Genomic DNA, 15,606 nt, shown 5'->3' on the forward strand with positions numbered 1-15,606 from the left:
ATGCAGTACCAGTAAGTTACAGAGCCTTTAAAACAAAAGATGAATAGGATCATTCTTAAAGGAGGAAAAATAACAGGCATTAGGAGGTTTCTTTGTAAAAATTTGTTCTTAGGCTCCAAAGTACTTTTCAAAAGATCAAGAAAGAGTAGATTCTTTGATCCAGGATGTCATATATGCTACGGAATCATGATTAAATCAACTGTTAATTTTCAAAAGTAAGGTTTTTCAGTAGTTCTGTAGCTAATATGGCTAGTTCTATATTCCATTATAATACCTAAGCCATTTTTTTAAGGTAGAGCACTACCTAGAAAAAATGACATGGGACATGTACAATATTTGATATAGGGAAACAATGCATAATACATTTCAAAAAATTTGCTTTTACAATGTTCATCTAAAACAATGGTTCTCAACCAGAGGCGATTTTGCCCCCTGGGAGACATATGGCAATGTCTGGGGACACGTTTAATTGTCACAACTCAGGGAGCACTACTGACATCTGAGGAAAGAAGCCAAGGATGCCGCTGAACATCTACAATGCGTAGGACGACCCCCGAGAAAGAACTGTCCAGTCCAAAAGAGCAATAGTGCCAGGGCTGAGAAACCCTGAAACGATATTAAATACACAATCAAATGAAATCAAATTTCTGAATGAATGGAAGAATCTTAATAAACAAAATTACTTAGTTTCCACTTTTTACAGCTTCTTAATTACCTTCTCCAGTTTGATGCTGCCTAATACAGACCCTATGCTTATCCTCAAGATCTCTATCTAGTCATTCATCGGATTTCTCCACACTGTCGAATACGACCAGATGAAAATCACATGTTTACCAAGGATCTTGCCCTATGACATGGATCCAAGGAATCCAAGAGAGGGACACTACATTGACAATTGAACTGTCACTCAAATTCGCAGATGAAAACATTTTCAAATGCCTTCAGTGGTTAACAGCTCAAAAATACAGTTTTTAACTATGGGAATTAAAACACTATTATTTTGCTTGGCCACATTTGTTGATAAAACAAGGTATTTCAAAATTAGAAGACTAGATAAGTAAAACACATAGTCTTTAGAAAATACTCATCATGTGAACAATGTAACTAGAAAAATTTAAAAGGCTCATGTCACATGATCTTCCTGAATAGTAATCCACAATTTACATGTCAAAATAATCTTAAAGAAATTTTTTTAAATTCTAGGGTCTCCAACTTAATCTAATATGAAAACTGCCTCCAGAGCGGAAATCAGAGTTTTATTTTTTAACCCGGATTTATACGTAGTCTTAACTATTACATAGCTCGAGATTGATTCTTATTAACAAATAGCTAGTATGATGATTGTTTCTGAAGAAGAATTATGGATACATTTTATTTTTTCCTTACAACCTTTTAAAATTTTTAAGCTTTTTACAATTTTATATGAAAAGTAAATAATATATCCAAAGAAAACGACCCTCTGATAATTCACATGTAATCATTAACTTGCATAGAATCATACGCTATCCCAGGGCTAAACTTTAAGAACAACAGAGCTAATCATAAAGATGTGGAATTCCTAAATGACTTCTCTTTTAAAAAAACTACCACTTCCAAAAGGGGAAAAAATGAATATAACTGAGACTTATAAAGAAATGCTTCTAGCCAAAACAATAATGTTAATTATAAATACTAAATCAATTATAAATATTTACACATTATTCTGCAACTATACTGTTTTAATTGTCTTTGGAGACAAATGTTTCTATGAGAAATATATCATCATCCTGTACATTTAAGTATCACCTGAGATAATATTATTTCAGTAAAAAAAAAAGTACTCTAAAGATTACATCAACTAAAGCCACGACATGGGTCTTACAGTCATATGTTGAAGAGCAATCTCGAAGCTGTTCAAATGTTTATTCAGACAGAAGTGAAGGGCACAACTTCTTAAAGGGAAATGGGTTTTAATAAAAAGTTATAAATAGGAAGTTGTTTACCAGACGTATAGGTCCGAATGAACCAACGAATAACGAAATTCTATATGGGACTATTCCAAACTCATTTAAAGCCACATTCACTTGGAAAACCCAAAACAATCAAAATAAATACATTACCTAGACATGCTTTCAAATCTATTTCTCCCCTCTGGGTATCAACAACCAGAGAGGGTGCTGATTTGTTCTTTTCATTCTTTTTTACGGCTAAATGAGCATGCAAACCTTCAAAAGGAAGGCAAAAATGGAAATGACAGCACCACTTATGAATCTAAAATAATCTCTGTGAATCAATGTCACTGAAATGGGCAAAAAGACATATAAACATCCCAAACAAGCAGCATCCCTTTGTAAGAAAATCTGAATTTAGGACGACTAACATTACAAAAGATTCTTATATATATCAGTCCCTGGATGCATCTGTTTAGAAATCATTAACTCCTTTTGAAGGGCAATGGAGCAACCAACAATTCACTTACAAATTCCTTCCAAAATTTTTATTTGGACCCTACATTTGCAAGGGACTGTGTCAGGCACAGTGAGAGAAGCAAAGACTTATCCATCACAGGTTTTGGCCTCCAGGAGCTTATAAGTCTAGCTGGGAAGACAAGACATGCCTTGAAACAACTTCAAAACAAAGTAAGAAGGGAGAAGTGCCTCAAGAGCAGTAAAAACAAAACGTCTAAGAAGTGAGACGAGAAAGAAGTGACATACAGCTGGGGTGATCAGAGAAAGACGCTGAGATTAGATGGTAACATTTGAAATGGGCCTAGAAATATGCATGGGACTTGGTCCAACTTGGAAGGAAGTAAACACATTGCGAGAGAGAAGCAACACAAGTGAAGGTGGACATATAAGAAAGCATCCGTGCTCATCCAGAAATTCTGTTGGCTAACACAGAGTACTGCCCGAAGAGGAGTAATTAAAGATGAAGGAGGACGTTGAGACTAGGACCAATTTGGAATAGCATGGCCATAAGGCTGAGAAATCTGGACTTTCCTGGGTAACTGGGGAGCTGGTAAAGATTTCTGAGCAGGAAAAAGTATCATGAAAGTTGTGCTTTAGAAAGATCAATCTAGCAGTAATTGAAGTAACTGAACATCAATCAAATGCAGATGAAACAGCACAGTGAGGATAATGTAAGCCTGCAGGAATTCAGGAATTCATTTATAAAAACGTAATTTATATGCATCTTTTCAGTAACACAGCTCTATAAGCTGTCTTGCTCATAGACTAGTACCTAATTATATAAGCATCTAAAAAGGTCATAAGTACTATAAAATGATATCACAAAACCTCTTGCCTCTGCCTGGAAACCCTTCCACCCCCTTTCCCTTCCGGTAAACTCCTTATCCTGCAGGTCTCAGTTTAAATGTCACTTCCTCAGAAAGGCCTTTTTTAATCACTTATCCAAATTAGGTCTCCCTGGTTTTTTCTCCTCCAAAGGAACTTGTACTTTTTTCTTCATTGCACTTAACACAATTTATAATTACATATTTTGGTCAGTAATTGATAAACGCCTATCTCCCCCACTAGATTAGGAAGGAAGGACAGTACTGTTTTTACTCATCGTCATATTCTCCAGATATAAAACAGTACAACACATAGTAGGCACTTAACAAATATGTATTCTCTGAAGAATGAATAAAGAAGAGAAGAAGAGAAGAAGAGATTTGAATGTCACGGCTGTAATGCCCCTCTGCTAAACCGGCAAAGATACTTTCTTTCAAAGAGAAAATTAAAAGAGTTCTTAAGTTTCAACTTAAGGCCACAATCTTATCTTCTAAAGTTAGAGCACAAATCTATACTTTGGGGACGCCACCCAGGCGCGACCAGATCTCAGTTGGTTAAGCATCTGCCTTCGGCTCAGATCATGATCCCAGGGTCCTAGGACCGAACCCCGCGTCAGGCTCCCTGCTCAGCGGGGAGCCTGCTTCTCCCTGTCCTCCCCACTCGTGCTCTCTCTCTCTCTCTCTCTCAAATAAATAAATAAATAAATAATCTTAAAAAAAAGTCTATACTTCAGCAAAGTAAATCTTAAACCAAGTATTCAAGCCAAAATATACATTCTCATATTTTTACAGAAATAATTCACAAGGCAACTACTGAGTGAACTAGAATAAGGAACAGAATCTGAGTACAATGTAAGCATTGTCACTCAGATGTTAAGAAGGTGACTATACACTTGTTATGACTCCTTGAATCTATTCATATCATGTTAGAACCTCAAAAAGAACTTCAACATTCAACATGAAAGGTTTTACGTTAACCTAAATCATCACTGTAGTGGACAAAACCCTCAAAGAAAGATGGCTAAGCTTCTTCACAAATAATTCCTTTCCAAATAATAAATATGTGCCTTTCAATCACATGCTACTTGGACCTTTGTATTTCACACAACAAACTCGGTATGACATTTTCTTCATATATCAATAAATGTATGGAAAATCAGCAGTGTTATGAAACCTAAGTCATAGAGGTCTAGAGAAGTCCAAAGGAGTTCAACATGTAGCATTTGAGATCTTATTCCAAGGTGAAGCCCTTTGAAAATTTTTAATTTAGAGAAATCACTTAATTCACTAGTATATGTGAACTATGAAGGCCTAACCCATTGTCAGTAAGGAACTAGAGAAGTTGGCTTAACCCTAGAAATGCTGAGCTAACTTGGTACAGGGGAGCACCTGCAATAAAAGGAAAAATACAATTTCCATCATTCATTAGGGGGTGTTTGTGCAAGTAAGTTTTGCAAATCAGATGCACTATATAAACTTAAAATGAAACGGAAAAAAGATCAGCATAGATTTGTTCACGGAGGTAGTTATTTTTGCTATAAAGAGACATCTATGTTCCTAAAAATCACTACACTATAAAAATCACACAATAGAAAACACAGGACTTATGAGGGAAATGCATTAGGGACACAATATTCAAAAAGTTTGTCAGTGACTCACACACAAGAGCTAGGGCCTAAGAAAAATGGTGGCCCAGCTTTATATATGTTAAACGGTTAAGAAATACATAAATATGTTGCCTTATGTTGAAAAAGACCTGAAGTTTGCTTGTGAATGTGAGTGTTTGCAAGGCCGTAGTTTATGAGCTAATTGCTAAGTGGCGGAAAGAAGGCAATGGGAATCAGAGGGGAAGGTGTAACGCCAGGGGCGGGTGGGTGTGGCTCGGAACCCTCCAAGCCAGGTGGCTGTAGAGAGCCCAGGCGTGTGCGGGTGCCGTTTTGTGTATTCCTACACCGCGCAGCTCAACTAGGCGCGGTGTTCTATGTTCACCTGGTGATTCTTGCTGACAAAATTGTGCATAAGCAAATACAAAATTCATTTATGCTCAAATTGTTTCCTAATATATCAACTGCTCTGCAGCAAATTCAGGTTTTCAAAACAAGTGTTAATAGCAGAACTATGGATTTCATTCACATACGGAATTAAAGAAACAAAACAGAGAAGCATAGGGGAGGGGAGGAAAAAATAAAATAAGACGAAATCGGAGAGGGAGACAAACCATAAGAGACTCTGAACTCTAGGAAACAAACTGAGAGTTGCTGGAGGGGAGGGGGGGGGGATGGGGTAGCTGGGGGATGGGCATTAAGGAGGGCACGTGATGCAATGAGCTCCGGGAGTTATATGCAACTGATGAATCACTAAAGTCTACCTCTGAAACTAATAACACACTATATGTTAATTAGTTGAATTTAAATAAAATAAAATTTTAAAAATAGCAGAACTCTGTGGATATTTAGAACCAAACAGCCAAAGCCAACTGCATACTGCAGTCATTTCCCATTGTTCAAATGTCTTGAGCTCAATGGAATCACAAGATTTTGAAAAATCACAGAGTCTCTAATAGAAAAAAGTCACAATTTCTAAATAGATTTGTATAAATTATATAGCCAAACTCTAGGAAATGCTGGGATCTGCTTGGCTCCATGAAAGTATAATCTTTTTCGTAAAATCATTGCCTTTACAGCAATGAGTATAGAGTCACATAAAATTTAAACATCACTGATAAATACAGGATTTGATCAAACCTAGTTTTTGCTTAGGAATCCTGGATCCTTTTTCCTATCACCATCAGTATTATCATCAGCATCCCTGCTCGCATTTTCTCTACCCCATCAGCAGCCATTATTAGAACTAAAAGCCAAAGCTAACAAACTGGCATAGCTGAATTCACAAAGAGCACAAGCACTGCTTTTGTCCTTGGTGCTAGTTTCTAGGTTGGTACCGCAACAATGGTCATGTAGTGAAAATAGTGTTTGCGAACAGATCTCATTTCATGTGGCTTTAATTAGGAAAACACAACTGCTAGGAGAAATGTCTGAATCTCTACTCATAGCATTTATCACGCATTATCTGTTCCACGGGATTGTAAGCATCAGGAAATGCGAGTTCAGTGCTTCATGCAAAGTTAAGATTTACCTAATTTTGGTTAAACAGTTGACCTTACGTGATTTGTTTTGCTATTTACCCCACATAATTTTATTCCCAAATATTAAATTCTATTTTCAAAATCAACATAATCACCAGTCACCATCAATGGAAGATTATTTTTCTTTGCTTTTAATTACTATAAAATTAAAAGATGACTGCTGCAATAAAAGTTGGAAGAGTCCAGAGGGTAAAAAATGAAAATAAAAGTTCATAACATCTCCATTCTCCACCTCAGAGACTACTTTTAATGGTTCTTATGTAATATTCTAGAACTTTTCTATGCACTTATATGAATGAATTATGTATTATTTTTAGTAGATAAGATAATACTGTATCAAGTCTCATGTAACTTACTTTTTTTCCTAAATATTATAGCCTGGCCACTTTCCCATTATCAATGCATATATCTATATATTCTTTTGTTTTAATGGCTATATAATATTCCAACGTATATGAGAACCTTAAGTTATTTAACAAACTTATATCAATAGTCAAGTAAATTGTTTCCAAATCCTTTCTCTTTTAAGCAAGTCTATAAGACAATATCCTTTTACATATATCGTTGTACTCTAAAATAAATATATTTGTAGAATATATTCTTAAAAGAAGCATTGCAGAGATAAAAGGTATGAACATTTCTAATTTTGAAAATGCCAAAATGCCCTCAAAAAAGGATATGATAATGCCTATTTCACCATACCCTATCATTAAATATTTTCAATCTTTCTCGTCGTTGTCAATTTGCTAAGTGAAAAATGGCATCTCATTTTAATTCCTACCTCTTTAATTATAAGTGAGACTAAGTATTTTTTCAAATTTTTATCATTTTTATTTTTCTGTAAAATGTTCATTTAGATTATCTGTTTTTACACTGGGTTGTTCACATTTTCTTGCTGACTTATCTATCCATGCTCCCTGGATATTAACAGTACCAGTCCTTCTTCTGTCGAATGGATTGCAGCTCCTCTTCTCTACTTGAACATTTGCTCATTGATTCACATCATGGTGATTTTGCCATGCAAAAGCTTCTACTTTTTCTGAGGTCAAATTATTAACCTTTTCCTTTATGGTCTCTGGTTAGAGTTATACTTAGAAAGACCCCCTCTGTCCTAAGATCATAAAACTATCTGAGCATTTTTTCTCCCTAAAATAATAATAAATAACAGTCATTTTTATTGACTGCTCACTCTGGTCTGGGCACTGGTCGGAGCATTTCACATATATTATTACATTTAATCCTCGCCACAACCTCAGCAGGTTGGTAGTGTCATTATCTCCATGACACAGGTGAAGATTCTGTGACTACAGATGAGATCTAAACTTATCTGAAGTTACATAGATGGTATGTGGCAGCGCCGAGATTTTACCCCAGACCCGTAAATGCATCAACTTTAGGCTGGATCTACTACGAAAAATGAGCTCACACACTCATATATGTCCTTACCTCTTCTACCTTCCCCCACCTTATATTTGTTATAAATCCTTTCTCACTACTAATTGTATAGCCCTCATATTCTCTTCTGTTTTTAGAAAGCGCAGTTATTTAGATTTGATTTAGTTCAATATTTAAGTGGATTCCACATGCCCTGCCAATCCTTTCAACGAGTATCTGTTTCTCCATTCCTAAGTTCTTTTTTCTTATTTGTCACATAAATGACTAATTTTACTCATGATGCAGTTTCTCAGGAACTGAAATTCAGGTTCTTGAATATTTGAGAATATTGTTTGGTACCTTTAAACATAAACCATAGCTTAACTAGGTAACAAGTCATCCCACACATACCTCACCAAAGCTCTAGAAACCCTTATCCACTGCCTCCGGGCTTTGACTGTTACCATGACATCTGAGGCCACTCTGATTTTCCACCTTTTGCGTGACTCACTTTCTCTGCCCCGATGCCTATAAGATTCTTTTCTTAAACTTGAAGCACACTAACTTTACTATCATGTGCTGACTTGGTATTGACCATCCTGTTTCAGTTTTTCCCAGAACTGTGTGCCTTTTTGATTCTACATATTACAAATTTCCTTAATTTCTAAAGGTTTTTTTTTTCATTACCTATCTAAATTTTTTCTGTCCACTGGTTCTGCTCTCTTTATCAGGCACACCAATAATGCATATGTTGGATCTTCCCTGCTTGTCTTTATCATCTATATTATATTTTATAAAACTCTTAATTGCAAGCATATGGTAGAAGCCTAACTTGAACTAGCTCAGATAAAAGCAATGTACTGAGGGGCGCCTGGGTAGCGCAGTCGTTAAGCGTCTGCCTTCGGCTCAGGGCATGATCCCGGCGTTGCGGGATCGAGTCTCACATCGGGCTCCTCGGCTGGGAGCCTGCTTCTTCCTCTCCCTCTCCTCTGCTCTGTTCCCTCTCTCGTTGGCTGTCTATATCTCTGTCAAAAATAAATAAAATCTTTAAAAAAAAAAAAAAGCAATGTACTGAAAGGATACTGGAGTACCTCATCTATCTTTAGGAAATGCATAAAAAGCATCAGGACCTCAAGGATAACACCTGAACGTCACTATCACCAGGCCTTTTTGTCTCAACCAGGATGGTTTCTCTCTTGTTTTTTATTTCTGCTTCTATGTGTTGAAGCTCTTACTATCACAGACAGACCAACTTCCTTCATGACACAGGTAATGTGGCTGCCAACAGCTCCAAACCTCACATCCCACGATTCTCATCACTAGAAAGGAATTGTCTTTCTTTCCTTAGTTCCAGTTTTTTAAAAATCCTATGTTTCCTTCATATTATTTGAGTGAACACAGATGCATTTTTCTGGAATTTCTGTTTTCCAAAATAATTCTTTTTTTTTCCCCGAAATAATTCTTAACCTGAAATGCACTTCATCTGTATAATTAGAGTAAAGCAATTAAGCCAACTTTGGTTTGCTAATTTATTGCTTGTTCATTTCTGTTTGTTTGATTCTCGTCAACTTCTGCAAAGCTCATTTCTTCATCTTTCTTCCCCCTCACTTCATTATAGGTTAGAAGTTGAGTATATATATACATATATATGTGTGTGTGTGTGTGTGTGTGTGTATAATACTGTTCCCTTATCCTCACCTCTCCCACTATTCTGAGATATGGAATGAGCCCCCTTGGGGATTTTCCAATTTTTCACGTGGCCTGCTCCAACTGCTAAACCTCATAGGATGGGCACTCAAAGCCCTCCATTTCCTTTCAGTGAAATTCACACTCTGTTTACAAACCAGAAAAGTGTGTATCAGCTTTTAGCATCCTTCCTAGGTTTGGTCCATGTTTCACTATACTTCTTAGATACAATTCCACAGCCTAGAAGTGACCCATTTCCTAGATCCGTGGAATATTTCTTTGTATTTCATTATACCTGTTGAGTTTTAATTAGTTCCATGATGGAGAATATGGAACTAACATGACTTTACCTTTCTAAATATCTCCTGAATCTTCAGAAGTCATTGTTACTATTAAAATCTACTTTGAAAAACTTACAATCCATTCACTCATCAAATATGCATGGAATGTTAACTACGCGCAAAGCATGTTGAAAGGCACTGAGGATGTATCAATGAAGAAAACAGAAATAGTTCCTACCTTCTAGGAACCTATATTATAGTGAGGAAGCCAGTTTTTAAACAAACAATCACAAGGATAATAGATCAATAAGTGAGTAAAGGGATGGTTGTTAAGGCAGAGATTAAATAGAGTGCTCAAGAGGTATGGATTGAATTATTTTAGCTAGAAATTTCTGTGGTGCATCTCGGTATGGGGAGAGGCAAAAGTGTCCTTGAGGCTAATTTTCTCTATTTTGTAAAGAGTCTCTTAGGTTTGTCTTAGTGACAGACTGCAAGATGAGTAAGTACCCTATATCTGGATGCAATAGAATTTTCCTTTAGCTGTAGAACCTAAAAAAAACTACCTTTTTTCTTGGAATGCAAAGTCCATAGGCCTTCTGAGAGTATTCCTTGGGATTCGAAGTTAGGAAACCCGTCGGGGTAAACCTGACATGGCCGTGACCAAAGTCTTCTAGCATGAAGGGAAGCAAATGTCACTGAAAGAGTACTTGCTAGGCAGGAGCTGTCTGAGTTGGTGGCTCAAGCTCAACTCAACCCAAGTGCTCATGAAGGAAGAGTGATGAGTGACTCTAGCCCAGCCTATAACGACCATAACACAAGATTATGTGTTGAGGAACGATGACTTAGCGTATGAGTGTCAACTAATGACACATCTGCAGTTTGGGCAGGTCATCACAATGTCATAGAAAATTTGCCCCTTTGGGCTATGCAGCATCAATCTTCAACAGCAAATCTTTATACAACTATATCGTACTTACCAGATTTCCAGTTCACTCTCTACCTGGTACATGAAACTAAGACTCCTTTGGAACCTCCAGGTTCTTAGACAACACATAAAGTGAAGGGAGAGCCCTCATCAGGGAGAAACTGAACTTTCTGGCAATAAAAACATGTAGGGGAAAAAATGCAATTAAGTTGATAATTAAAAGAGACATGACTACATTGGGATTTCTCTTAAAGAATGACACTTGAGCAGAGATCTGAAGGACCACAAGCAGTTAACTAGGGGAAGCAAAGAATGTGTTCCAAAAGGAAGATCCAAGCAAGAACTCGGCAGACTCGAGGAAACCAAAGGAGACCAGAAAGGCTGGACTATGAAGAAGGGCTATGCTGTTGTCAGTCAAAGAGGGTGAGGGAGGCCAGGGGCCATCTCCTATAGAGCACTGCAGTCTACACTAAAGATTTCAGTCTTCATCCTAAGAGCAGTGCAAAGTAATACATAAGTTTTAAGAATGACATGATCTGATCTGTATTTGTAAAATACGACTTTAGTTGAAGGGTATAAGAGAATCAAGAGTGGAAACCAGTAGGAAAGGGGATTGGGAAGCTATTTGAGGAAGAGTGGATGTGTGCAAACAGGTTCATGGATTTGGTTGGTAGGGAAATTCCCATCAAATGTCTTCTATCTCTATGAAATAGCAAGTAGGAGAGAGTACTCACCCGGGGCATTTTTGGATTGAAAACGGATGAGTAAATTCAATCCTGAAAGCCTCTTGGAAGAAAGTAGGCACTTCGGCCTTAGAGAATTCTGCTAAAGCCTTAGAAGGGAATTCTGGCACTTGTGGGTCCAGTGTCACATGATACTGCTGGGTTAAGAATTCTATATTATTTTGTCAAAATAAATCAAAGTTTTAACCAAGAGATTAAAAGCTATATAAAGAGATACAGCTTTTGCTTGCCCTTGTACAGTATATGGATGTACTCTTCCTAAGAATCACCTTCAAGCAACTTCAGATGAAAAAAGTGAGAGAACTTAGGGAATACTTTTTGCAGTTGACCAGAGATAGACCCTGGTGAGACCACAAAAAAGAGGGCCTTATTAAAAGCATTCTTAGCTGATGGCCCTTTCACCATTAACCAGTCACTTAGGTCAAAAAACAAAAGATAAACGCTCTTCCCCAGGTCTGGTGCCACCATCAACATGGAGGAAATGATGAAAGCCCCAGATTACAGGGGAAATTCAGCAACGGCTGCCTTTGGGAGAAGAAAGCTGACATTCTGTCCTCAGCCCTTCAAAAACATATCCCAAGCAGAAAGAGATCTAGGATCAAAGCTATCTTTAAAGGACCAAAAGATCTCAGAAGCACCTGCTGCCTGCAGGTGTAAAAATAAAGTGACAAAAGTACACTGACAGACCAAATTAGTGATCCCCAAACTTCCTTTTAGGTTGGCCCACTACTCTTCCTATTAAGACTCTAGAAAGTCCTTGAGAGGGCACCTCCAGTAGTGCCATTTATGAAAAACCAAGCCAACAGAGAGAACACCTAGTAAGATAATTAGTGGATTTTAGGAGAGGAAAAAAACAACAAAGCAGCAAGAAGTACAAGGGATAGATTCACCACCACCTAATCACTGCTACATGGAGAATATAGGTCTTTACTGTGAATATAGGCAGAGGTGAAGAAACCACATTTTTGACAAAAATATCCCTACTCCCACCTCCCTGGAAGTTAGAACCCTCTACTTATGCCATAATTGGGGTTTACCTATGGGGTTAATTTCCCATTGGATGCAAGCCTACGACTCTCCCTACCTGGCGGGCAGCATAAAATTGAGGCAGAAAAGAAACGCCTTCTGCATCAGGAAGCACAGCTTCACAGCTGGAGTCACAAAGCCCCGAGTTCAAATCTCAGTCTGGCCATTCCCAAGCTATAGGACCCCTGGCAAGCTACTGAAACTCTTTGGGCCTCAGTCATCTTGTCTGTAAAAGGGGATTCAAATCTGCCTTATAAGAGGAAAATGAGATAATATATACAAAGCGTCTTAACACAGTACCTAACGTGTTAAGTACGTAGTAAGGGAAAGGTACTGTTGGGAATCGCCAGTTCTTACCTTCATGCTCAGTGGTCTCAGGTCTTAGATGTGACTTGTCACCCTGGAAGCCCCAATATCCTGTCTGCTTCTCCCTATCTCTCTCTATGTATAGGATTCTCTTGTTCTTCTCTCTTCCAGCAGTCTCCTGGATTTAACATCTTCCCTATCCAGACCTGCAAACTCTGCTGACCCACCTTCCTGTGTAAACTTCCTCCCTGGCCTGGCCTCCTCTGTGTGTCGCCATTCATTTCCTGTGTGACAAATCCGAAGTCAAGTCAGATTGTTCCCGTCCACGTGAAGGCTGCCTAAAAGACTTTATTTAACCTACAGGAGCCAGAACCACTTCTCACCTACAACTGACGTTGCTGGTTAAATTGCTCTGTACTCAGGACTGCTAGTCTCCAAATAACTATCTGGATGCCTCCAAAATATGACATTCCTCTTTTCCAAACACACAAGCTGCCTCAAAATGTTGCTTCTAAATGAAGGCTCCTGGTTTCTGCATTGTAATTCAATACCTTGTTATTTCTAAAACTTGAAAGCTGAGAAATAAAAGTCTCTAAGCTACTTTAAAAAATTCTCAGACATATTACGTTAAAATTACCAGAGAGTAGCTATTAATGAACACTAAGTAATTTCACTATTTCATTACTCTCAGGGTATATTCAACATCCTTGAATGAATTAAATGGGATTTGGAGTAGTAGCAAACCAAAATTGGTTTAATATTTAATGTGTGGTTAGTTTAGAGGCAATAAAGAAAGGTCAAGGTCGTTAGCCTTTTCTACACCAGTTATCATCCCCCAGCACTTTTTTTTTTTTGGTCCCAGGATATCTTGATTAAATTCAGCAAATACAATCTATTGAGCCAATACTGGGTCTTATAATAGTCATCTATGCCTTTATTACTATAAAGATGACTCTTTGATTATGTTTCTAATTTAAAAATTATTCTGCTACCCAAGTCTCTTTCATAGCATACCTCTTTAACTTAGTACACTTGAAATTTTGGACTCCAAGACCGGGAAGCAGACAATACTGACATTGCCAGGCGATAGACTGACCTCTAGTGGAAATTAAAGAAATTACCAAACAAGCTTTTTGGAGGGGTCTCTAATACAAAGTTGGAACTGTCAAACTTAGGACATAGTTAATAATGTTAAAAACACTGATAACACAAATTTACTTGGGATTTCTTAATGAATTCAAGCTAGACAGAAAAGACTAGGATTAAGGGCAGAGAATCTGGTTCATAGCTCACTTCTGTCACTTTCTAGCTGACAATGTTTGTGTCTGTTACTATCTGTAAAATGGAAAAAAATAACATTACCCTATGTCACAGAATCGACATGAGGCTCAAATAAGTCAATACGAGGAAAGTACCTAGAACATTGTGTGGTACCTAGTTTCGTGACATAAAATTATTGCTTATTATGATTTGTAGCTGGAACAACGTATGGTTGGAGGCATAGCATAATTTCAGAGGATATGAAGAAAACCAAGAGTCCTGGCAGAAACACATTTCTTTCGGGATGAGGCTATAACAAACCCGTATACCACCAGCTCCTCCCACTTCCAGAAATACACGAGCTATGCCTGTGTATAACAGAATGGGGGCGGGGGTCAGACGCCAGGGAACTCTACCTGATGATCATTTTGTGGGAAATACCGGAAAGTCTTTTTGTGGTCCCAATATGGGCATGACAAAGAACATCACATACTATCTTTTAAAACAAAACCCAACCTCACCAGGGTCTTTCAAGCTTTGAACTCCTTTTGACTCAATTTCTGTAGACATAGTTCTGTGCTGCGCTCTCAATCATTATCAGCCTCAGAGTCTCTGAACCACATATGTGGCACTTTTCTACAACTGACTTATTCTTTTATTGTGCTTCTATTACAGAATTCTAAACTTCTAAGAAACAATATTCCACTGCTTCCAGAGTAATATATCTAATTAACGACTAAATGATGCCTCCATACAAAGTTAATAAAATAATTTCCACCTCTTGCTCCAAGGAAAGCCCAAATCAGCAATTATTTTCAGCTGACAGAAATGCCCATAAAACTGAAAAATGGTCTATAATTCCAAGGTACTTCTTTACCGCAAATAAATGCCATCCAGAGCGAAATGGCTTGTTTTCTCATAAAACAATATGATCACTCTAATAAAATGAATAAAGTTCTTAGTTCTTTCCATCACTGTCCTGAGGTGCCCTAATTCATTTCAGTTAATTCAAATATTTTATTCTGTGAACACTCCAAATTGAAATTAAAAGTTGCAATTCAGTTATTCAATACAAAACATGAACCCATTAAAATGATATAAAAGTTCCTGTAAGAGCTTATTCATGACATCTACATGTATTTACTACAAGAGACTAAAAGGACCAATTTATGTAACTGGAATCATGAATTGTGGGTAATGTTTTATATATGTAAAACCACAACTCAAATAATTGTGAAAATGAATACTGCAATTTGGTTAGGTAAATTCTAGAAAAAACCATGTAAAGTAACCAAGAAATGGAAGACTATTAAAGCATATATTTTAAGATAGCAGCCAAAAAAACAGCCTATTTGAAGTTTTTGGGAAAACTCAAGCTCATTTGGAAATATAAAAGCAATAATGCCATTTCATTATAGTATTAATATTTCATTAAGTACAGTGCCATAAAAACTGTGTCCCTGAATATTTCCCTAATACCTGTCTAGAAACTATAACATAGCAGAAGGAAGATCAATTCTGATACTACAGAGGGAAAAGTTCAATTCTCTTACACATCCTTTGTGGACAGATTTAATCAATGATGTGCT

At 37.2% G+C, this 15,606-nt stretch overlaps 1 protein-coding gene across 2 annotated transcripts in view; it reads right to left on the reverse strand.

Annotated features, from left to right (window-relative positions):
- Positions 1-15,606, reverse strand: part of STK33 (serine/threonine kinase 33) — a 152,884-nt gene that overhangs the window by 102,849 nt on the left and 34,429 nt on the right. Inside the window, exon 1 of one of the 2 annotated variants that reach the window (XM_034666521.1) lies at positions 12,809-12,846. The exons of the other annotated variant lie outside the window; for it this stretch is intronic. Coding sequence (XP_034522412.1) covers positions 12,809-12,814 — 6 coding nt within the window. The 5' untranslated portion in view covers positions 12,815-12,846. Of the gene's footprint in view, positions 1-12,808; positions 12,847-15,606 lie in introns of those variants that run through there. 2 annotated transcript variants of the gene reach the window in all.

Source organism: Ailuropoda melanoleuca, chromosome 8 (genome assembly GCF_002007445.2).
Source record: "Ailuropoda melanoleuca isolate Jingjing chromosome 8, ASM200744v2, whole genome shotgun sequence".
NCBI classification, from domain to species: Eukaryota; Metazoa; Chordata; class Mammalia; order Carnivora; family Ursidae; genus Ailuropoda; species Ailuropoda melanoleuca.